This window comes from Octodon degus, unplaced genomic scaffold (genome assembly GCF_000260255.1).
Source record: "Octodon degus isolate 3935 unplaced genomic scaffold, OctDeg1.0 scaffold00001, whole genome shotgun sequence".
NCBI lineage: Eukaryota > Metazoa > Chordata > Mammalia > Rodentia > Octodontidae > Octodon > Octodon degus.
In genome coordinates, this window is record NW_004524577.1 from 2754267 (window position 1) to 2779232 (window position 24966).

Sequence of the window (24966 nt, forward strand, 5' to 3'; positions counted from 1 at the left end):
GGCCCGGCAGGAGTGGGGGCCTAAGAGGACGGACAGTTGTCGGGCAACTGATGGCAGGAGTGGGGCCGTGGAGGCAGGGACTTGAATAGCCGGTGGCTGGTGGCTGTGCCGTGGTGGTGCCGGGTGCAGGCACTGGAACCGTGTGCTCCATGCTGGTCCTCTCAGTCCACGTGATGAGGAGTCGTCTGCTACACCGCCTCCTGTGGTGGCTTCTAGCTGCACGGCCACTTCGAGCACTTTGAATGTAGCAAGAATGAAGAACTGAGTTTTCAGGTTTCTCTGATTAGCCTCTATACAGCGCCACCATGTCCAACAGCACACGTGGAGGCTACTGGCAGCCGGCAAATGTGTCAGGGCGGAGAGTGAGGCGGACGCTGGGGCCACGATCAGTCCTCAGGGAATGCGGAGTGGGGTGGAGGAAGGAGGGAGGAGCAACGACGCTGACGTCTGGCCGGCGCTTGGGGGGCCGTGACGGCGCTAGTGAGCCCTTGCAACAGTTGTGTGAGCAAAGTACTGTCCTTATCTCGTTTATACAGCAGGAAACTGAGACACAGCAAGGTCAGTGGGCCTTTACAAGGTCACATAACTAAGAAATAGTAGCTGCAGGGCTGGGCAGCTTGGTGGTGGCCTTTGTCATGCAAGGCTGTCCTCTGCAGAAGAAACTAAGTGACCCTGGCCTAGAGCTTGCTTCGGGCGTCTCCCTGGCTGCGGACTCACAGAGGATGCCTCATTTGGAGTTCTTAACATTCTGTGACTTGCCAGCCTTATCTCCTCCATGGTCCTGGAAAGTGGCTCGCAGAGCTGAGACCTCAAGGCAGGCTGCTGGTCTCCGGGGAGATCAGTTGAGGCTTCGGTACAAAGCATTCCATCTCTGAGATGTGGAGGGCAGCTAAGGGGAGTTAGTGGTAGAGAAGAAGTGACACATCACAGGATGGTGGGGGTGTGGAAAGCAGGGGAGGATTTCTTCTGGAACAGCACATGAGTGACAGGTACAGATGCACCGTGCAAGAGGAGAGTGGGCTCTGCCGGAAGGCAAGCCCGGCTCTGCGAGCTGCAGGACCTCAGGCGAATGCCTCCCTGCTCAGCGTGGCATGAGTGCCCGTAGAGTGAGGCTACGCACGCCTTCCTCAGCAGACTGTGAGGAGCTGCAGGGAAAGCTGCATGCAGGCTCCGGGAGCAGGCCCTGGAGCGCTCTCGACGCTGGTGAAGCCAGGGCGTGCAAGCAGTGAAGGGGCCTTTCTGCCTTTCAGCGCGGAGATAGCTAGCTCCCCACAGCAGCTGGGAAGCTGCGCTTCATCCTGGGCACTAAAGAGAGCTGAATAGGCTGGGTCTGTGGTGCACCTAGGAGGGAAGAAAGAGCCCCTCATCCCCTGCGAGCATGGCCTCACATCGCCGGCTCCCACTCTGCCCTTTCCCACCAAGCATTTTTCTTGTGATCTTCGTAGCATTCCTGTGAGACCAAATACTGTTACTTCCATTTCTGAAAGTTAGGTTCAGAGATGTATAGTCGCTGGATTAATAGGCTTCGTCTTATGTAAGGTGAGATTCAAAATACAGTGAAAATACATTCAGGAACACTGTTTGTGTATGGGCATGGGTGTCCCCACAAAGCCTCAGGCAGTCTTGGGTGGCTTCTGGAGTTTGTGACATTGTTGCCGGTGAGGATGCTGCTCCTGCCCTGGGGCAGGTAATTTGCACTACAGTGTGAGGAGAGGAGAGAGGCTGGCTGCTGCCCTAGCGATCTGCCACTCTTTGTTCTCTGCTCCTTGCCACCACCACGAAAGGCCAGGTGCCACTTGCCTGGGAGCCAGCTGAGTATGGACCGAACCCTCCAGTAACTGTGAGCTGAATGCATCTCTCCTGCCCTCGTGTTGGTGTCGCATCTGTCCCAGCAGTGGGAGAAGGGTCACGGAGACAGACGCATGGCTACTAGTCCATCTCAGAGGACTTCCCCAGCTACGACCGCGCGTGCCCCGCCCTTCCGGCCACTTTCCGAGGCAGTTCTGCAAGTCCTCTTTGTGAAGGTGTCTGGTTTCACTGTTGGGGCTGCTTTGGTTTCAGAGTCAATTCAGACGTTTACTTTTCATCTTTCATCGGGAGGAGGCGGAAGTGGCCGAGTGCCAGAGCTGGTGAAAGGGTGGAGGAGCGCGACCGTCCTTTTCTTAGTGTGTCCACCTTTCCACCGCGTGGCACTCAGCAGCGGCCTTTGTGCCACTGAGGAAGCACTTTTAAATACATTCATGAAAGAGGACGTCCAGACCTGCTTTAGAAAGCATCAAGAACAATGGGTAAGGGGCTGGGGAGATGGCTCAGTGGAATAAGCATTTCCCTGGCAAGCGCAAGGGCCTGAGTTCAATCCCCGGTTCCACAAAAAAAAAAAAGAACAATGGGTAATCATGTTTAGAGGGAGGAAGAACATTCTGAGGAGGATGAGTGGTAATATGTATTCTATGATACAGTTTAAAAAATTTACCCTGTAAGTGGTTTAAAAAAAAAAAAAAAAGGCTCCAAACGAGGTCCATCAGATTGCAGATAGTTAACCACTAAGTCCTGGGGATGGTGGCCCTCGCCCGGGAAGGCTGGAAGGTTTAGGATGTCCTAAGAAAGACGGGAGCCTAGAAGAATGCTGAGGGCTCTTCTCCTTTGTATTTGTCCCACCAAAGACACCTGCTGCTACCTCTGGAATTTCTGTCCGGCTGGTACAGATTCAGGGGCAAAGAGCGCTCCCTGGGAATGTCAGCGTTCCAGAAAAATGTGATCTGGTGACTTCACGTGCTTCTCTTTGGAATGTAATGAATGGATTTTTTGGTTAGGAGCTGAGAGTTTGGAGATGGGGTGCAGTGGGAAGCAGAACGGGGGCCTCAGCTCTTTCTTGGGGCAGGCACCCCAGGGACGTTCCCTGTCTGTGGCTTCTGTGGCATCTAGTATTCTGCTCCTTGATTGGTGTATTGGCTTCCTAATGCTGCTACGAAAATCAGAGCAAGTCGGGGCACCGGCGATGGCACGAGCTCACTGTCTTGCTTTCCTTCCGGACGGCCGAGTTCTTCTGAAAATGAGTCTTGTAGGCCTGGAACGAAGATGTCAGCAGGACGGCAGTTCTTCCGCAGGCTCAGGGAGCAGACCAGCCCTGGCCTGCCCAGCTTCTGGGCGCCTCCTGCTTTCCTTGACACGCCCTCGCCCGGTAGTGGCATCTCTTGGGCTCTGATGCCGACTCTCGTGCCTCCCTCCTACAAGGACCTGAGCGTTTGCACTGGGTCTGCACCAGCAGTTCCTCGTCATTCTGTGTCTCAGCATCCTTAGTCACGTCCGCCAGGCCCATCGCCGTGCAGGGTAGTATGTCCGCAGTTCCTTGGGTTGGGCCGTGGCTGCCGTGGGCGGTGGGCACTGTTCTGCTTGCACTGCGGGCTCGTGGCCTTCATAGCTTGTCTGTAATAAGGGAGGCAAGGAGGGGGACAGCGCTTGGGACCTCCTCCTCACGCCTGGCCAGGGCGGACTAGCGCTTGTCCCTGTTGAGCAGGCAGTGTGTCTCTCCACCTGTCTCTGACATTTCCATTACTAGCCTCTTGGCTTTGGAGTGTGAGACCCTACCGTGTGCCCCAGGAGAGCATGTTTCCAGGCGGTTCAGAGGGCACCAGCTGGCAGGTGTTCAAGCCCTGGCAAGAGGGGTAATTAAGTAAACCGTGAAAGGTCTAGGGATGGTTGGCTCTTGCGGCACCCCTGCGAGAGCAGGACCTGGTATGGCTTTCTGCAGCTGAGTACATCTTGCCTCATCTTTAAGACCAGCTAATCTTACCCTGAATTACCAAACAGAAATGAGGGGGTGTTTATTTGTATCACAAAAGGATGTAGTTTGTTTCTGAAAATAGCCAGGCCTGCTTCTTTCTTCAAAGTGTTTTACTTAATGGGGAATTTGATTTGCACAACTTTCCAGAAACACGCCATGGGGGAATTACCTGCTCCTGAATCTCGTCAGCTTCCAAGACCTGTTCCCAGCGGTCCGTGGAGTAGACGCGGGAGGTCAGCCATTAGCGCGTGGGCTTCTCATCAGTGGCTGTTTATTTCTGTGGCTGATGGGAAAGCTGCCCCAAGAGGCCTTGTCCATGGCCCGTGTTCGACCGCAGAGAGGTGGAGGCCGGGGCTCCACCCGGGAGGCTCCAAGCTGGTAGCGTCCTCTCTTGTGTTTTCTGTAAAGGTGACATTTGTTCTTTTAGTCACTCATCCACCGAGAATGTATTTGCTGTCGATTCTGTACCAGGGCTTGTGGTGGACATTAGAAAAAGAAACACACACCCACCCGAAAGTGGAGGAGTGTGAACTAGATCGTAACTGGCAGTTTAGAAGCTTTGAAGAATAAAGCAACTACTTGAACAATGGGGGAAAGCTTTTCTAAATAGATCAGGTCAAGGAAAAAAATTAAACCTTAATAATGACACTAAATATAAAACACAAAAATGTAGCCGAAATTGTACTTAAAAGAAAGGTTTTGAGCTTTAAAACCTTTAAATTTTTAATGAAGAGGAATGGGAAGAAATTAATGGAACTGTCAACTCAAGCAGCTTTTCAAATGGCTCTGTGATCGTGACAGATATTTGCTGAATGCTCATGGTGTGGCCGGCACGGTGTTGTGCGTGGATTAACTCACTGAACTCTAACAGTGTCACCATTATTTGGGACTATTACTGTCACTCATTTTTCAGAGAAGAAATTGAAGCAGAGGGAGATGAGATAATGTATTCAATGTTAGAATTTGCAATTACGAATGCAAAATCAAAACTTGGCCCTCTGACTCTAGACTTCATGTTCCTAACCAGTAAGTAACACGGACACAAGCAAGCAAAGCGAATGCGTGTATGCTGGGGGGCAGATAGCAGAAGGAGCTATTAATTTGTAAGGTGGGATAGAACTGAGCAGAATTGGTAAATCCATCCATGGTCTGGCTCTTTGAAGTAACAACAATAGAAAATAGAGATGAACTTTGAAAAAAAAATGAAAAGAGAGCCCCCCTAACAGTGTCGTACAGAGAGAGGGCAACAGCATCATGTCTTCCTCAATGAGAAGAGCAGGGAGGGCATATTGGGAGTGGCGCTGTCCCAGGTTCCAGGGACAGTACAGATCACGACAGCTCCTTTGAGAAGAGATGGGAAGCCATCTGTGAGGTCAGAAGGCACAGAAGGGCCGGGCCATGCTGTGGAGAGCGCAGCCGCCTGAGCCGAGCAGGTCGCTGCCGCCCTTCCTTTACCTCACGATGCTCAGAAAGGTCCAAGTGTGGGACTCAGGTGAGGGGAAGAGACGCATCTGTCGGAAGGGAAGAAGAAGAATTACTGGAGACGCCCTGGTGTTCTGCCCGAGAGCTCCCAGCGCTGCTAGGAGTCTGAGCTTGGGTTGTTTCGGGTTCTCTGGGGGAAGATTCCACAGGACACACGTGTGGGACTTCTTAGGTGGGCTGGAGTCCATCGTGGCTGCTGTGTGCCGGAGAAGCAGAGGCTCCCGCAGCTGCTCGTCCGGGAAACGGGAGGCCTCAGAACAAGAGAAGCCAAGGACTCCGGAATGTTCGGGATCCGAGGCTGGCTGCTGCCTGCGGGCCACTCATGTGGGTGTGCGAGGGCTGGAGAAGCGGGCTCTGGTGTCTGCAGGTGACGGGGCAGAAGGCACACCCCTGGAGCAGAGTGGAGCTCTGCCATGTGCTCCGGCTGCCTTCCACCTCTGCTCTCACTCCACCCCGCGGCCAGGGCTCCCTCACCCGCTCTGTGGGCTGACATCCACGCAGTCCTCTCTGGCGTCGCCTCAGACACTCCCATAGCTGTGTTTTGCTGTTAGGCGTTGTAATCCAGTCAGGCTGACAGACCAGGATGAATGTCACAGAGCTAAGGAACACTTACCAAATAAAGATGCAGAAATTCTCTTGCTTTCTTATTTGTAAACACTGAGGAAAACAACAGGAAAAATGTGAAGTTCACAATAGCATAAAAAAAAAAGAATCCCCCAAACCGTACTAAATGAGGAATACACGGGAAGACAGAGAAAAGTAATGACTCTAGGGAGGGGGTAAAATAGGATTTTTAACAATAGCACAATCAATTTCCAGTGTAATTACCCACTGTTGTAAAAATATCAGCCAGCGTGAATTTTATCTCTAAATTTAAGACAGTTTCAATCAAGATCCTGGTGTTGTTTGGAGGGCAGCGGCTGCTTGAATACAATTCAAATAAAAATTCCATTAGCATTTTTAAATCTTTGATAAACTGATTCTGAAGTTCACTTGGAAGAATAAACCTGCGGTGATAGCCAAGAAAATGTTTGAAAGTACGGATAATGAGGGAGGCCATACCATAACATATCATAGTGCTACTATAATTAAAGCCCCTGTTGCCACATGTGGAGGCAGATCAGTGGACAAGACAGAAGGCCCAGAGACCAACTCCAGTGTGTGTTATTATTGAACGTGTAATGAAGTTGGTGTGTGACATCCATGGGAAATGGATAAATTATTCAATCAAGAATGCTGGGGCGGCTGGGGAGATTGCTCGGTGGCATAAGCGCCTGCCTGGCAAGCACAAGGTCCTGAGTTCGATCTCCAGTACTAAAACACAGAGTGCTGGGACAACTGGGGACAGTTGGTTAGTGATTCGAAAAAAAAAAAAAGACAAATGAATTCCTTATTTTACATCACGTTCCAAGAAATTACATATGAATTGAGGAGGAAATTATGCAGCATAAAAGTAAAAGTGGAATATTTATATTATTTATGTGACTCTGGGACATGAAGACTTTTTGATATACAGCTGGGTTAAGTTTTTCCATCTGGTTTTCTCATATAGTGATTTAAAAATTATATAGAGTTTCTGTTCTTTTTTTACTCTCAACTGTTAACACATATTTTAACTTATAATGCCTTAGATGTAGTTTTTAACAGTTTGTAATCTCTTGAGGAATACAAGACTCAGCACATTACAGTTTTTTAGCCCTCTTCCACCTGTCTTATGACTCAAGTATGTTTCCTCCCTCCCTTTCTACTTTCTCTCCCTCCCTCCCTTTCTCTCTGTCTTTTAAAATTTCATATTTATGGTAAATACAGAACATAGATGAAATAGATTTGTGTATTAAGAAAAGCCCATAAATAAGCCCATCAAATGAGAAAGGCCAGGCTGGGGAGGTAGCTTGGAGGTCTAAGCTCCTGTCTGGCACTCACGAGGACCTGAGTTCGAACCCCAGTACTGCATGTCGTGTCAGCCCTGGAAGCCCAGTGTGCTGTGCTGGCCACCGAAACCGGGCATGATGACACATGCCTGTAATCCTAGTGCAGAGGAGGCTGAGACAGGAGGATCACTACGGGCCCAAACTGCGTAATGAGACCCTGTACCAAATAAAAAAATAAATAATATTTAAAAGAGAAAGCCATATTTCCGTTACTCAGGCTCAGTAATGACCTGTCACGGTCAGAGTTTTCCATCAACAGCCCTCCCTAGTGTGCTGAATGATTCCGACTTGAATTCTTGTATTCATAGAGATTTAAGGTGCATCCTCAATGATAAGGTTTCTATTTTTAGAACCACAGGGCCATTTTCACGCTGAAAAGTCTGTTGCCTAATGTCAGTGATTTCTTAGTGTCATAAAAACCAAAAATATCCATTTCTCTGATACATAGTCTCATTTAAATTTTTTAAAAACTTTCATTGTATTGGTATGTTTGTGGTACATAATGAGTATGTTCCTCTTGGGGAGTTGAGACATATGCGCAGCACATTTTAGTTTATTTTTTGTCTTCTTCCCTCCTTTCCTCATCTCTCCAGTCTCCTGGCGCCCTTTCCATTTCAAAAAGATCTCTCTCTCCTTTCTATCATCTGTCTTTTATTATTTCGTTCCTTGGATTTTGGCTTTCTCGGGAGAACACGCGACGCTGAGGCTTGTGTGGCCGAGCTGTTTCCCTTCAGCCCGCAGTCTCCCGGCGCCCCAGGTTTCCTACAGAGGGCGGGCTGCGGCAGCGCGGTGCCCCGTGTGCGTAGGAGCGCGCTTCCCTACCCGCTTGTCGATTGGTGACACACAGAGCCTCGCCATTTATTAAACGGCTGGCTTTTTCAAATTAGGATTCAGGCAAGGCCCACGTACTGCCTTCGTGGACCTGCTTCTTAAGTTTCTTTGACTGTGTGTTTCTCCTCTTATTTTCGCCCTCTTGTAGTTTATTTGCTGAGGAGGTCATGTTGGTTGCCCAGCCGTCTCTGTTGGGATTCTTTGGGGGTGCGTGTGTTTGGTGACCGCCTTCCTGTCATGAGAGTCGGTGTGTTCCTCGGCTGCACGTATTTTCTGTGAATTTGTAGTTATACGGTGAGATGTGAACCCGTGTGGCTGATCTGGCGGGGGTGCTTCGTGGAAGGTGGCGGGGGCCCGTGCGGAGCGTGCAGTGTCAGGGCGGGTGTTAGCAGCTGCAGGCGATCGTGGCTGTCGTCTGCTGTGTCACTAGCGGCGGCCTTGGGGTTTCCTCTTCTGTTTTAGTTTGCTGAACGTGTGTTTTAGAAGGCTCTGAGGTGTCTCCAAGCCATGCGGTCTGTCTTCTCATAACCTGCAGTCTGAAGGTTGCAAAAGGAAGCTTGAACCATGACTGCGCGAGAAGGTGGAACGACAAAAATAATTTTATTTTGTGTATATCCCCGGCTGTGCCTTCTTCCAGCAGACAAAATCTCCCAGCAGTGGAGCCGGACCGTAGATCCTTGGCTCCCCTGCATCCGAGTATACATTCATGCGTTTCTGGTTGCAATGAACAACGGAATGTGGTGAATGTTGTAGCCTGTTTCTTTCGTTCTTTCACTTAGCTGACTGTTCCCAGCGAGACAGAGCACGCGTTTGCCATTCCTGCTTGCCCCATCCCTACGTTCATTCCATATCATGAAGTAAGAGTCTAACATTTCAAGATACATATCCCGTATGCAATAAGAACCTTCACGTAAACCAACTGTTTCCTCTGGTGCCTGACCTAAGGGAGAACTTGCTGTTGCCAAGCCAACAGAAGACCAGGGATCTTCAAGGAAATGGGATTTGGAGCAGATGCGATCTTTCCAACCCTGTTTGCCTCTAGAAATTTAGCGCCTCTGAAAGACACAATGTAGTCGCACCCATCCACAAAGGACGGGAGCAGACGCTGGCGCGCTGGTGGGGCCTGCAGCCTCGTTTGGCCGAGCCCGAGCGCGCCCGCCCTCCCGCCCTTTTTGCTGTGCCCTTCCCGCCTTCCCTTTCTCCTAACCTTGTGTTCTCTTTTGCAGTTTGCTGCTTTGTCGTGCATAAACGGTGCCATGAGTTTGTCACATTCTCCTGCCCTGGCGCTGACAAGGGGCCGGCCTCTGACGTAAGTAGCAGGCCGCAGTCGGTCTCCTGTGTCCACAGTGACTGTGTGGGTCGTGCGAGTGAGCACTTCGACGGGGTGACTCTGCTCCTGCTGTGATCCACCTTCCTAGAGTGTCCCCTCCTGGCTTTGTCTCTGCTGCCCACTTCGGGTTGAAGCAACAGCCTGCCTGAATGCAGGAGCGACGCTGGCTGTGGCGAGCTCCTCTGGCTCCTGGCAGCCTTCTGCAAGGCGTCGTCTGCCGGTCAGTCACAGACAGGGTGGGAGATCTGTTAGGCACGAGCCCTCTAGAGAAGGTTCTGGACCCCTGGGCTCGGGACGTTGAGGATTTCAGGCACTGGGACTTCCGGGGCCTTTGCAGTCTGGCGCTGAGAGGAGGGTTGGCGCCGTTTGCCATGCTCTTTCAGTCTTCCTCGCATCCGCGGGCAGCGGCCGGGAGTGTGCTGGGAACCGCCCCCTCCCTCATGGGGCTCCGGATGCTCTTGCAGGTTAAGACTCGCTTCTCTGGCACAGCCAGGAAGATATTGCGTCCTGGCTCTGTCTGTCTGTCTGTCTGTCTGTCTGTCTGTCTGTCTGTCTGTCTGTCATTGTCTGTTGCTAAGGCAGGAGCTGAGTTCAAATTGGACAGTACAGAAAGAGAAATTGTTGGTGCTTGAATTGAAAAGCCCGAGGATAAACCCAGCTTCAGGGGCCATAAATCCAGATAAGGCCCCCAGGTTCCCTTTCCTTCTGCCTTTGTTGGCTCTGCTGGCTGTGTTCACTTCATTTTCCAAGGGGCAGGATGCTGAGGCCGCTTTAGTCGTTCTGTATCTGATCACTGCTGTAACCCAGTGCAAAGACCAAAGGTCCCCTCGGGCTGAGGTCACAGGTGACAGTTGTCCTAAGACTCGGCCTGGCTGGTCACGTCATTCTATGTGCTGATGTTTTTTTCATGTATTTGGTACAAGGTCTCACTATGCAGCTCAGACTCATAGTGACCCTCCTGTTTTCAGCCTCCCCGGTGCGGGGATTACAGGCGTGCGCCACCACACCTGGTCTGTGCGCTGAATATTTTGTGGCCTTCCCTCCCTGCCTTGTTGTAAAGTCCCAACTTCAAGGCATGGTATTAGGAGACGGGGCCGTTGGCTGTGCTCAGCTCCTGAGGACCGAGCTTCATGGCTGGGCTTAGTGCCCCCGTAAAAGACGCCCTTCAGCCCTTCTGCCACGTGACACTGCCAGGAACACAGCTGGGGATGAGGATGCGGGCCCTCGCGGGGTGCCGAGTTTTCCAGTCTCTCCATCTTAGATGTCGCGGTTTTCAGAACTGTAAGACATAGATTCCTGCTATTTAAAAGCCAGCCAACTTCTGACATGTTGTTATAGGATCCAAAATGGACCAACACAGGCAGTTTTGGGATCAATAATAATTCTCCCTAGCGACAACTTTTTAAGGATTGGTTTCCTGAATTGATTCTGGGGCATCCGGAGTCGAGGTGAGGTTCTCCAGATGGCTGTGTCTACCCTCTGATGCAGCGTCCAGTAGACGGTGCCCATCCTCTTATGAGCAGGATCAGCAGGCCCGGAATCCAGGGTGGAAATGGCGTGGTGGCCCTGGTGCTCCTGCCTGCATTTGCTCCTTGGCTTCCTTTCCGCGTGGCTGCAGGTTCCACTGACCTAGAGGGGGAAGTTCTTCCGCCTGGAGACGCGAGGACGCTGTTGCATGGGAAGCTGAGACTGCCACAGGTCCCCTTGGGCCTTCGTGTCTCTGAGCTCACGGGCCGGGAGGGGCTGACGGGCCTTGCTGCCTTGCAGGACCACCTGGGCACGCAAGAGAAGTGAAGTGTATAGGTGCCAGGTTGGAAGAGGTGAATGTGTTCGGGTTGATTCATGCATCAGCTTGCCTGGGTCAGCCATGCCCAGATAGATAAAATGTCATGTCGGTGTGTTTGTGTGTCGGTGTGTCGGTGTGTCGGTGTGTCGGTGTGTCGGTGTGTCTGTGAGGGTATTTCAAGAAACAATAGTGCTTGAGTGAGTAGACCGAGTGAGGATGGTGGTAGGTAAGGTGGGCACCGTGGAGCCAGGGAGGGCCCGAGGATGACCACCAGGCAAAGGAAGGGCAAGGCCGTGTTGTGTCTGGCGGGGACTTCCATCGCTCGGGTCGGAACCTTCAGACGTGGGCCAGGACTGAGGATGCGGGCTCCTCCACCTCTCGGGCCGCTGGGCTCAGCTGTGGACTACACGGTTCTGCAGGCGGTCTTGGTTCTGCGGTTTGCAGATGGCAGATCATGGGGTCGTGCAGCCCCCCCAGTCATATGAGCCAGGTCACAGGATAAACTCCCTGTCCCCAACTGCATCTGTCCTGTTAGCTTTGCTTTCCTAGAGAACCCTGCGCAGGGCCTGTGCCTCTCCTGCGGTGAAGATCTGCGTGCTCATTGCCTGGTGGGGGGAGCAGAATGGTCGGTTACTCGGATAAACCAGCGGAGCCCTGCTGTGTGTTAGTTAAAATCGCGTGGCAGAGACGACTTTCTTAGTTTTAAACCTGTGTGATTTAGGCAAATTATTTACATTTCTTTATGCCTGAGATTCTTCAGCTGAAAAATGGGGAAAGTAATAGCCCCTACCTTCCCCAACAGCGTCGTGATGGGTGTCAAATGCATAGATACTGAGGAAGCCACGGAGGGCGGTGCCTGGGGCGGGGGAAGGGCTACACACACCCCACGGTGCTGCAGTGCCAAGAGTAGCGGTGGACACGTGGCGGCAGGCAGCAAGGACAGCGGGCACGGCTAACGTAAACAGGCTTTCTGTCTGCCACCTGGCAGCCCTGCCTAGGAGGGTGCAGGCTCCAGAGGTGGCATGAGAGGCCTCTATGAAGGGAGGCACGAAGCCACGAACAGCCTGGGCAGGGCCGGAAGTCCTCCCCGCAGCCAGCACGTGCAGGCTTGGGCCGCCGACTGATCCTTTCTCTGGAGACCATTCTCAGAAGGGCAGCTGGCACTCAGGATGACGGATCGGTCCAGACTCCGGGGCCACTCGACTCTGTTCATTGACCTCTTTCTGCCGTGGCATGGAGCATGATTAAGGACCTGGCCACACCTGCTTGCCCACCTGGCCAGGCTCTTTCTTGGCTGCCCTTAAGCTCATGTGGGAACTGTGTGACCTTGGAGGAACTGGTACAGCAAGGCTGCGAGGCAGAAACGCTCGGCTTTGCCCGTGTAAAGGGCAGGTGATGGGCTCCGTCCTCCTCTCTGCCGTTCCAAGCCCGGCTGAGCCGGGACATCCTCTGGATATTAGCGGAGCTTTGTGCTGACCTCATTCTACAGTCAAGCCCTTGTCATGATACACGGAGGCAGTGTCCTGTGAGCCTGGACGCCGGCCAGTCACTTAAGGCCCGAGGGAACAGACCATGTAAGTGGTGCTTATCACTGGGAGGCTTTGACCCATGACAGCGTCTGTGGATGAGGCTCCCGGGCATTTGTAGGCAGTCCTCTCGGTCTCATGAGGGTGCAAAATGTCAGTTCTGTTTCTTGGACCTTGCAGAAAGACTGCCCTGCACTGCCGTGAGCATTACACGTAGTCACCACTCAGCGTCTGGGCCACATCTAAAACCTTCCCAGAGCTCTTGGAATGAGCAAGGACAGAGCTGCTTCGAGGGCTGGGCCAGGAGAAGGCAGAGGATCAGGGCCTCTGGCCTACGTCAGTGGTTTTCTGGCAGGCCGACTGGGAGCTGGAGGAGCCGGGATGGTGTCGCTCACACAGTGGTTGGCCTGCTGCCTTGCTTTCCCTCCACGTGGCCTCCTCGTCCACGCAGCTGGCTGACTTAGGCTTGCTCTCCTGGAAGCTTCAGGGTGCCGAGAGGAGCATCAGGCATCCCCCAGCGCGTACGAGCTTTAACAGCCTGTGCACTGGGTTCGCCAGGGTCTGAGCGGGCAGAGCTAGTTGGTGGCCAAGTCCAGGTTCAAATGTTAGAGAAACAGACTTTACCTACTGGACAGGGAAAACCCGTGGTCAGCCTGCTGCCCATGCCGCTAGGCTCACGGGCTTCTGAAGAGTGGAAACCCCGGAGACCGTCACACTGCCGCAGGCACGATGCGAGCCTCGAACAAGACTTGCAGGTGTTAGTGTGTGTCAAAGAGACGTAAATGGCCCCCCGAGAAAATGCACCTCATTTTGTCCCTGTCCCCGAGTCTCAGTGGACTTGGCCGCTCCTGCCTGCAAATGACAGTTTGGCAGCTTACGCGTCATGCCAGTGGTGGTTCAGGCTAGAGACCTGTCGCCCACAGGCCACAATCCGGCGCCCAGTTCTGCTTTGGTACTCACTAGCAAAGCCGGGCATTTCGCTTTATTTCTTGATGCCTTTACTTTCCTTGTGTAAAAGAAGGATATTAATACCAACCATCTAGTACAATTTTAAAGATACTCACAATGAGAAAGAGGTTTTTTTAAGAAGGCAAATAGATGGATAGCAGGAAGTGGTGTGCCGTGCGCAGGGTGCCTGGCGCGGTGCTCGCTGAGCTGGGCTGCTGTGGACGCCGCTTCTGCTGCTCCCAGCGTCCCTAACGCTGCCCGCACAGCTCGTCCACGCGGGGCAGTCGCTGTCCTGTTCCCATTACTTCACACACGTTCTGCGATGAAATGCTGCGAAAGAGCTCAGGCTTGCAGCCGGGGAGCCTTGCAGGTCCGATTCCTCCCCTGTCATTTGCTTCTCCAGTGGTCTTGGGAACATAAAACCTTAAGTTTTCCAGCATTACTTTCTATCTTTAACATGGGAGGACATAGTACTTCCATTGGGTTTTTTGTGTATTTTCTGAGATTCCTTGGTCCACTGCCAGAGTATTTAGCATAAGAAGGGCACCCCATAAATGGTTTTAAATGATTATTGATATCGAGAGACATCTCTCTTTTCCAAGAAAGGCTGCGCAGGGGACCTTCTGGCCTGCCAGGGAGTAATAGCTGCTCGTAATTGCAAAATCGATTGAACACGGGCTCTGGGCCAGACGGTACAGAGGTGAAAGGACTCCTCAGCTGGCTCATCTAAAGATGCTTCCTTCAGTATTTTATGGTTTTAGAAATAGTTTGTGCTCCAAAAATTACTAAGCCTAATCCTTCATGACCTAAGAATGCTGTCAGGATGCATACTAAGAAATTATTTAGGGCCGGGGAGATAGCTCAATAGAATAAGCACTTGCCTGGCAAGTGCAAAGGCCTGAGTTCAATCCCCGGTTCTGCAAAGAAAAAAAGAAAAAGAAAAAAGAAAGAAATTATTTAAGGACGTGCACATCTATTTACTTAGAACACCATTCACTGCATCCGTATTTATAGTAACAAAGTATTGGAGAGGACCCAAGTGCCTGTGAGGTAGGCTTTGCACAGTGAAACACATCCATGGCGGATGCTGGGCTGTGGTTCGCGTCTGCGGTGACAGAAACGTCCGGCCCTTGGCAGGAACAGCACTACATGCAGGTGCACACATGCACACGTCTTCCAGAGCTCACCCAGAGCTGTGCTTAAGATCTGCAGATTATTACATGGAAAGTGTGCTTCAATGAAAGGTCGTGTGATTAAAATGTTGTTGGCCTGGGAATATTGTTTTTTTCTTAATTTTTAAATTTTTTTTTTGTATCCGGTCTCGCCGTGCAGCTTGGACTTGCAGTGGCCCACCTGTCTCAGCCTCCCCAGCGCACGCTGGGATTACAGGGGTGCTCCACTGGGCCTGGTTTCAGGGCCAGCATGGTTTCAGCGGCTGGCATGGCATGCAGTACCAGGGATTGAACCCGGGTCCTTGCACTTGCCAGGAAGGCGCTTATGCTGCCAAGCTATTTCCTCAGCCTGATACTGTTAATATTATAAGGTGAAATGAGAAAGAACAAGCCAAGCATGGTGCAGCATGCCTATGATCTCAGCTACTTGAGGCTGAGGGGGGAGGACCATAAGTTCGAGGCCAGTTTAGGCAACACAGTAAGACTCTGTCAATATAAATAAATAAATAAATGAAAATGAACATGTTAGGCAAAGCATTAGGTATGGTGTAAGCTACCTAAACATAATTATGTATTTGTAATATTTTAAGACATTTTTGCACGTAACATTTAATATTAAATATGTAACACTTCAGACGCAGCGCATCGCCTTCTCCGTTTCCAAGCGCAGCGTGCACAGCAGAAGTGTCCATACTTTGGCGGCTCCCTGCCGGTTCTGCCCTGGCAGCCCATCGGGGTGCGCTGGTCTCTCCACTTGCTTGTCTCGGGTCCGCTTCACTGCGAGTGGACTCAAGTTTCCCACTTCCCTCGGGGGAGATCAAGTGCTCGTGCAGGCCCAGGCACAGCGCCGGTGCCGCAAGGGCTCGCGTGCAGGCGCGGTCCCGTGTGGCTGCCCCTGAGGCCTCCGGCTTAGCTCCCCAGTGAGCAGCTGGCGGGCTCCTGACGAGCTTCTGGCCCCCGTCTGTCTCTGTCTCTGTCTCTCTGTCTCTGTCTCTCTGTCTCTCTGTCTCTGTCTCTCTGTCTCTCTGTCTCTCTGTCTGTCTCTCTGTCTGTCTCTCAGTCTGTCTCTGTCTCATCCTCTTTCAGTCCTGGAGATTGACCTCAGCCTCCACACTGAGCTGTTTCTCCCTGCTGCGCTGAGCAGGTTGCTTACGCTGGTCTTTAACTTGCAGTCCTTCTGCGTCTGCTCCCAGAGTGCTGGGCTTACAGGGACGCATGTGTCCTGCCCTCGGTTCCCCTGTGGTCCCAGACATGGAGAAGAAGCCCTCGCTCGCTCTGCCACCAATGCTCAACGGGTTTACTGCCTCAGCACACGTGGCATTAAGGCGCCCCCCCCCCCGCCCCCTGCAGTATTGTCTAGACTCCTGGGTTAGAACAGAGCAGCCGGCATCCTTAATAGTCAAGTGCGCTGCTTTTGAAGCCTGGGCTTCCAACCTGAGGTCCAAGTGGGAAGCCCGTGGCTCACTTCTAGTACGAATGCTCTGCTCCTGCCTGCCTTCTTCCAGGAGCGAAGCAGCCATGAGGTGGACATCTCTCTTGACTCACTGTCACCTCGAGTGAAAACCCATCCATGCCTCTTAGCAGGAGCAACTCGATCTGAACAGTATACCACGGTGCCCCCGTCCTGTGTCCACATTTATCCAGTGTCTCCCTAACTCTGGAGATGCACCATCTTCCTGGCCGTATATTCTGTTTGTATAATGCCGCAGTTGATGGTTTTTGCATTCACAGCAAAAGTATCCAGTGACCACAGTGTATGTCATCAAATGCCAGAAGGATGTCTGGACGGGTCGTGATGGGTGGACTGAGAACACTTTGAGAGTTGACCTGTTGTTATGGTTTGTGTCTAGTTGTCCCCCCAAAGCCCCATGCAGTCATGTGGCGGACTTCTAGAGTTTGTGATTAACTCACCGGGATTATGGGTGTGAGTGCTGCTGGGATTATGGGTGTGAGTGCTGCTGGGATTATGGATGTGAGTGCTGCTGAGATTATGGGTATGAGTGCTGATGGGATTATGGATGTGAGTGCTGCTGGGATTATGGGTGTGAGTGCTACACCCAGCCTGGGGCAGATAGCCTGAATGCAACTGGAGGGAGACAGACTTGCTCTCTGTAGCTGTTGTGGCTGCCGCTCCTGCCCTTCCGCTTTTGCTCTTGCTTTTTGCCACCACCATGAATGGCTGCTCTGTGCCGCTGTGTGCCTTGGAGCCAGCGGAGCATGGACTGAAGCCTCCACTGACTGAGCTAAGTACACCTCTCCTTCTGAGTGTCAGGTATTTGTTCCAGCAGCGAGAGAGGAGTAACTGAGACCCCTGTCTAGCTAAGAGGGCATGTTGCCACCAAGGATCCAAAGGCTGTTGTACCGTTCCGTGTGTGTGTGTGTGTGTGTGTGTGTGTGTGTGTGTGTGTGTATGTGGTTCCAAAGGGCAGAACAAGATAAGGGGAATCTGCCCAAACTGACTAACTGATTTCCATACAATAACACTGAGCCCCATCCTAGCAGAGCCAAGACCAGCTGCCAGGCGTGCCAGGTCTCAGAATCACTCTGGTGGTTCTGGTACTTGGTATTGCCTGGTCGCATACAACAGAAACTACCGTAGGCTAATTTAGGTTAGAAAGGAATTTGTTGGCGAGGATGAGGTGCCCCGGAGAGACTTACAAGAGGATTTGGCCAACCAGACAAGCTCCATTTGATTTTAGCACTTGTACCACTTGGCCCTAGTCGAGTTCAGATGCCTGAGCAACCCTCCAGGGGTTGGGCATGGTGAGGGCAGAAGGGCTTCTCAAAGGAGAATCGAGGACAAGAGGACACGTGGCTGCTAGGCAGAGTAAAGCCTCATGTCTACTGTAATTTTTTTTTTTTGTATTTTAGGGAAAGGTCTACAGGGTGTTCAGGGTCTCACTACTAGAGTGGACTAGTAGTGATCTGCCTGTTTACAGCCTCCCAAGAGCTGGGATTACAGGTGTGTACCACTATGCCAGTCTTAAGTGCCATCTCAGTGCACCCCAAGGGCAGGGCCAGCGCGGAAGGCTGGAGGGTGAACCCCCAGCCCCTGCGCCTGCTTGCAGGTGCTTTAATCCTCTGAGCTATTTGGCCGGCCCTGTGTCTACTATAATTCGTACATGCAGGTTAGGGGCAGGTTGAATGCCAGTGGATAATTTAGGCAGCTGCTGAAAACAGGCTTCTCCTGAAAATACAGGCAGGGCCTAGCACCTGTATAAGTTACCAGGTAATTCTGATGGGCAGCAAAGCCTGAAAAGCAGTGGGAGGCTGCACCGTAGGACGACTCTGAACATGTGCCATCAGCTCGCTTGATAATCTCGCAAGAATCTCTCACCCTGAAAAAGTAGGATGAGGCAGCACGCAGGGTCCTGGCGAGGATGCAGTGACTTGCTCTGCAGTAAGGGCTTCACTCGGGCTGGCGTAAACGCACGTAGCGCCGCCATGCGGGGCCCTTGGCGTCTTGGGCTGTGAGTTTCAAGAACGCAGTCCTACTTCTGGCCTGGCACGCAGCCATCCCGCTCAGCGCAGCGGGAGAACGGGGAGAACGCGAAGCCTTGTCCTTGGGCGGTTGGGAGCGGGCTCCGATAAGGTGACGGGAGTGTCACCCGTGCGGCTCTGAGCACAGGCGGACTCTGCAGGACTCTGCTGCTGCCGCCTGCCGCAGGGCAACAGTGACTTCTGCAGTACAGAGCCAGCTTGTAAAGGTCAGAATGGGTGGCTCCTGCGTGGCCTTTGTCCCCCACTGTCCGGAGACGCGAGCTTCGAGCTGTGGGGCAGAAGCTGACCCGAGCTGCCAGAGCAGCAGCTGAGAGCAGCCGCCTGTGCCTCCCCGGCGGAGCGGACTGCTGCTGAGACCCGAGTGAGCTCGCTCCGGCTTCTCCTGGTGAGCGCAGGGCCCGGGGAGGCAGGGCCGGCTCCCCTAGCTGACGGGCGACTTTCCCGACCTCAGCCCTGAGCCTGGAGACCTGTGGGAGAGAGGTGAGAGCTCGAGGGCCGGGTGGCCGGGAGCCAGGCGGCCTGGAGGTCCCGGTTCTGGCGTCAGGAGACCCCATTGCCAGTCTCTGCCTCTGCCTCCCTCTATTCCTTAGGGGTCCCCCCATGGTCTGTGATTCTAGGATTTCCAAGTATCCTTTTTTAAAAAAGACTTAGCCTTCATATGTCTGATTCTATACTAAGCATGTTCAAGACAGTACCTTCATTTGTTACATCCTGAGGGTAGGTTCATTCTCACCGTTATCCCCCTCATTTCAGAGATGAGGAAACTGAGGCTCTGAACCTCTAGGGGACTGGCCTATGGTCACACGACCGGGACCTACCCTGCGTTGAAATCTAGGAAGTCTGGCTTTCAGGTATATGTTCTTGGCTAGTGCCCCGACGTGCGTGGCAAGCCCAGCCCTGTGCACCTTCACAGCGCTAGCTGAAGCTGGGTCTGGGTCCAGTGGTCTAGTTACGGGGGAATCCTTTTCTCTGGAAACTGCCATATATGCGTCCCCAAGGCACTGTGACCCTGCAGCACAGGTCCACATGGTCCAGGTGCCTGTGGGTACCTTTCTCCGGTCGGACCAATCAGATTCCCTCTTTAGAAATGTAGAGCTTGGAATCAGCGAGACCAGCTTTTGTCTGCACTGGTCACGTGGGTTTGGAAACTGTGTTGTGCAGGAGAAGTATCCGGGTTGTTTCCTTCCCACGCCTGCTTCTGTGTCAGAGCTGCCGGAAACCTCGTGTGCCCACTGGGCCCACGCCACCCACCACACCAGCAGTCTGCCCGATTTGCTCCTAGAGAACTGTTTTACTTTATTTTGGAATGAACGTCTCATGCGAAACCTACCCTCTTCATAAATGTTTAGGTGTACAAGATGCCAGTACTTAGCACGGGCACACTGCCGCACCGCAGACGCACGGAGAGTGTAGGTCTGTGTGACGGAGCTGTGTCACACTGGTGTCAGGTATCAGAACTCGCCGTTTCTCGGTCCTTGTAGCCTCTGCAGCGATCCCTGCCTCCTCCCTGTTCAGTGCATTTGGCTACTTTGAATACTTCATATAAATGGCAGTATGTGGGGCTTGACTTCCTACAACTGGCTTATGTCACTTTGCATAACATCCTGAGTGTTCGTCTGTGTTGTCTAGTCTTACAGAATTGCCTCCTTTCTTCTTTGTTTTTTCCACTCGATGTATTTGGTGCAGGGTCTCACTAAGCAGCTTGGGCTCATAGTGGTCCTCCTGTTTTCACGCGCTCCAGTGCTGGGATTACAGGTTTGCACCACCATGCCCAGACTCGGCCTGCACTGCATGTGGGACCAGGATCGAACCCTGGGCCCTGCGCTTGCCAAAGCAGGCACTTAGTCCGCTGAGCTGTCTTGCCAGCCCTTCCTCCTGTCTTCAGGCTGAATAGATTTTCACTGGATGAGCTTCTTTTTCCCATACATTCATGCATGGGCGTTACGTTGTTTATACACGAATCTCAGCTATTGTGGATGGCGCTGCGGTGGACACGGAAGTGCTGCTGTCTCTTCAAGATCCCAATTTCAGTTCATTTACCAAGCCGTGAGATTACTAGATAACATAGCAGTTCTGTTTTTAGGGTGTTATGGAACTCTCTTGTGGTGGTGAGCTAAGAAACGAGTACACACATCTCCAAAGAAAATACACAAATGACGGACAGGTATGAACATAGAAAAGCTCAGTGTCCCAGTTACTTTTTCTCTTGTTGTTGGGACAAAATACCTGACACTCAAAATCAAGGAAGGAAAGATTTATTTAGCTCACAGTTGGGGGGTTAGTCCGTACTCGGCGGGCTCTAAGGTGCGATGGCACACGGCAGAGGGCAGCGGTTCGTGGCAGTGGAAACCCCAAGAGCAAGAGCAAAAGGGAGGAGCGGAGGCAGCAGCAGAGAGCACACCTCTCCCCTTCCGTATGCTGCCTTCAGGTTCTCTGCCCCTGGGTGCAGCACTCACCCGTAATCCCTGCAGTAGTCACATCCATAATCCCTGCAGCACTCACACCCATAATCCCTGTAGCACACACCCATTATCCCACCTTTGGATCATGAATTAATCACAAACTCTAGAAGCCACTACCCCATGAGTACATGAGGCTTTGGGGGGACATCTAGACACAAACCATGACACTCAGCATCACTAATTATTAGGTATCCCTAATTTGCATCATGCAAATCCCAACCATGGTGAAATAGCACCTCATGCCTGATAAGATAAATTTTATTTTACCAACCCGCAAGGTCCGAAGGTGTTGGTGAAGATGTGGAGAAATCGGAACCCTTGAGCCTTGTTGGTGGGGACGGGAGACAGTGCAGCCACTAGGGAAAGCTGCTTCCTGTGCTTGAACTCTACAAAATGAAATAATGAAGTAGATTCTTTTGGGGCCTGCTTGCTTTTCTCAGTGCTTTGTTAGTGGACATGTGCCTTTTTTAAAATTTAAAACCTTTTATCTGTTTATTTATTTGGTACAGGGTCTTGCTGTGCAGCTTGGACTCATAGTGATCCTCCTGTCTCGGCCTCCCCAGTGCTGGGATTACAGGCGTGCTCCACCACGCCTGTTTTCAGTGTCCAGCTTGGCATGGGGCATGCATACAGGGATTTGAACCTGGGTCTTTGTGCTTTCTAGGTGAGCACTTAGACCGCCGAGCTGTCCCCCTGGCCCTGAACGTGTGACTTTGAAAGGACACAAGCAGCTAGTTAATCAGGGTGTCCACCTGCAGAGCCAGCAGGCGGGTAGCACACGGGCCAAGTGTGTGGGGCCTGGAGTCCTGCTGGCCCAAGCACGCCCTGTGGGAAGGCTGTCACCCAGTCCCAGCTTTTACTCTTGCTGCTTGAAGGACCAACGGCCAGTTTTTCCGGAGAAGTTTGAGATCCCCTAAATTTAGATGTTGACAAATAGTTTGGAATTTTTAAACACTTTTCTGGACTGAATTCACTCTGTCACTCTCCGGTTTACAATTTCTGCCTTTATTGGTGTGTGTGTGGGGGGGGGTTGTCAGCGGAAGGTTTCCCCTGTTCAGAGGTAGGGGGGGATGCAGATTTAATCAAATCAGCCTTCTTGGAGAGGTGGCGAGGGGACAGCAGTTCAAGGCAGGGAGCTTTTAACTGCATTGTGGTCCTGGTAGCATTGTGGTCTTCATCCGCCCGGGCACACCATCTCCCCGACTTGGCACATAGCCCTGGCTGGGGACCACCTGCTACTGTGCCCCTGCAGCGTGAGCGCCTCCTGCATCCAGTGGGGTCTGCCGGGCCAGGGTCCCCTTGCTTCTCCGTGAGGCTTTGGAGGAGCTGCTGAGAGTTCCTGAGATCTGTTCAGTGCCTACCTACCCGCGCGCCACGTGCCCCCAGGGCTCGCCTCACTGTTCCTGTACGTGACCAGGTTCCTGCTCTCCCAGTCCGACTTCCACTCTCACTTTTACTACCGTGGGCGGGGCTGGGGAAGCTGGGCCAGGCTGCCCTTGCCGCCCGAGACTCACCATTTCTATGTAATGAAAAATCGTTTAAGAGTTTGGCATGCGCTTGGCACCTTTCCCTGGTTTCTGGGCTGAAATAGCTTTCCTCCTATTTTTAAATAGTACCTGAGGACTTGCAAGGGTGGTCCAGGGAAGGGGGCAGAGGGCAGTGCATGGGCTCCGGGTTGGGGCTTGCATGTTGATAGCAGCAAGGGCTCTGGAGCCCGCGTGCGTGTGTTGGGCGTGCCACATGACCTTTCTGTCCCTCTTTCTCTCCATTTGTAAGACAGGGCTTGTGACACACCCACTTTTTAGACGATCTCTGAGCATCAACTAGGTGTGCGAGGGGGTTAAGATGCCCGGCCTGCACGTGGCGCTTGTGCCCCAACCCTTGTTCTCCTCCTCCGCGTGGTGTCCAGGGCCCTCCTTGGGGAGCTTCCTGCGCTCCCTCTTCTCTACTCCTTCACTGCAAGTCTTCTGAGCCCAGGGAGCAGGGCTGATCTTGGGACCCCTCCTGTGTGTTCCCCGGCTTGCCCTGCCCCTGAAATTCTCTCTGCTGCCAAGTCCTGTTGTGTTTCCTAAATACTAGCTACAGCCAGCACTCGCACAGCGAGCGCCTAAACGGAAATGCTTGGGGCCAGGACTGCTGCAGAATTCTGACGACTTTGGAGCTCAGAATACTTACGTATGCGTCGTGAGAGACCTGGCAGTGGGGGCCCAGCCCAGGCGTGACGCCCCCTTTATTTCCTGAGTGCTTTCTACAGATAGCCTGTAGGTAATTTAACACAAGAGTTTAGTGTTACTGTGTGTGGACTCTGACCCGTCGCTTGAGGCCAGGTGGGGAATTTTCCGTGTGTGGTGTCTTGTTAGTGCCGAGCAAGTTTTGTATTTTGGGAATACTTTGGGTTCTGGGGTAGGAAGGCTCTCAATCTGTCTCAGCCCGTGGTTTTTTGTACCTGCCTTGTAGAGAAACAAGCGGAGACGCTCACTGAATTGCCAGGTCTCTAGCTGAGAAGGGCAGTCTGGGCTTGGCCTGGTGCTAGAGCCCGCGGCCGTCCCTGCAGCCCGCCACTGCCTCCTCCCGGGCCCGCTGGGAGGGTCCGGGCCATGTCCACTTCTCACCTGGACCACTTGCCTGCTCCTGCTTCCTCTCTGTCCACCAGCCCCTCGTTGCCAGCGGCCACGGTGGTGACCTCCCCTCCGCTGAAAGCACATCGCGGGCTGCCGCTGTTCTCAGAGCACAGCCGGTGCTCTTGGGCCTGGCGCACAATACTGACCCTTGGCAACCTGGACGGCGCATGTGCAGACGTCCTCTCGAGTCCCCTCGCGTGGTACACAGTGTGCTCGTGCTCCTCGGCTGGACCGCCCCTTTCCCACTCTCAGAGCGGGTTCTTATACTGTTCTCCTGCGCTGGCCACCTGCACGTGCTGACCCTTCTGCTGGAATACTCTGCTCTTCCTCCTCCTCCATGAATTCAGTTTTAGCCCGGATTTAGCCACCTGCAGAGATTTTAAAGACAATCCTGGCGCCATTTCACATGAAGTCATAGTCTGATCGGGTCGAGGCCCTGCCTGGTTCAGCGGACCCCAGCACTGACAATACTGCTTGACCCGCGCCGGCCTTCTAGCCAGCACTCCAGGAGCTCCTGCCTCCCCAGGGAAGCCCGCCCTGACCTGGTCATTCCCTGACGTGCACATTGTGTGTCAGCCAGCACCACAGGCCTGTCCTTGCTGACACCTGTCACAGGAATGACGTCCCGTTTAGTCAGCCCCTGTATTGCAGGGCTTTGCATTTGTGGCTCGAGCCGCCTGTGTGTTGAAAACATTTGCAGAATCTTGCATCTGTCCTGAACTTGTACTGAACTTTGCTTATCGTGACCCCGTAAGCTCTCAACTCACACGGACCTACCCAGCATTCCCGTAGCCCCAGGTGATTTGGGGAGGATGTGCAGAGGCTCTGCGCAGACACTGTGCCACTTACGTAAAGGACTCCAACATTTTCCCATCCAGCAGGGTCCTGGGTACACTGCGCTTGCGGGGTGAAGGAGCTCAGGAGTGGGGCCCGTGCGACCCTCTGGAACCCTGGGATGGCGAGAACCATATTTCTCAAGATATGCAAGGCCGTAGAACTGTGCCCGCCACGTGGCAGAGTTGCTGCGTGTTAGGTGCTACTGTGGGCATCATGTCTGTCACAGTAATACTTACCGCCTTCCACTGGCATCTGGGAGGTCCACAGGTGGGACTGAGCTGTGCTGTCGGATAACTGCCCCCTGGGGAGAGGGCAGGGCACGGCGCACAGGAGCTGCGCTGGTGCCCGAGCCGTACCCTGTGATGTTCTGGGGAGCGGGTGCAGGGCGGGTGCGGCCTTGCCAAAAGCACAGCCCGCGAGCCAGCATCGCAGAGCCCATCCTGCCCCTGGAGCCCCCAGGTGCATGGGCGTTACAGTCCTCTGTCCCTGGTGGCTGGCGCTGGGGGAATCCGGGCCTGCAAGGGTCGCTGTGTCTGGAGTCCCGAGCGCAGATGGCAGCCCAGCGCGTCCTTATCTCACAGCCTCCTTGGCAGTGGCAGGAGGCGCCTGGCTAATCCACAGACTTGCTGTGTCCTCTGCAGAAAGGGGCCGCTTGTCCTTCTGGTGTGCCAGGCGTGTCCGTGGCCCAGGGTGCCTTCTGGAAGCCAGGCATTCCTGCGCCGTGCTCCCAGTGTCCTGGCAAGCAGAGTCCCCCT

At 53.1% G+C, this 24966-nt stretch overlaps 1 protein-coding gene across 1 annotated transcript in view; it reads left to right on the forward strand.

Moving 5' to 3' along the window:
- The window catches only part of Prkcb (protein kinase C beta), a 211773-nt gene that overhangs the window by 7798 nt on the left and 179009 nt on the right, over positions 1-24966 (forward strand). The window contains exons 2-3 of the mRNA XM_004623124.2: positions 5439-5633; positions 9255-9337. Coding sequence (XP_004623181.1) covers positions 5439-5633; positions 9255-9337 — 278 coding nt within the window. The remainder of the gene's footprint in view (positions 1-5438; positions 5634-9254; positions 9338-24966) is intronic.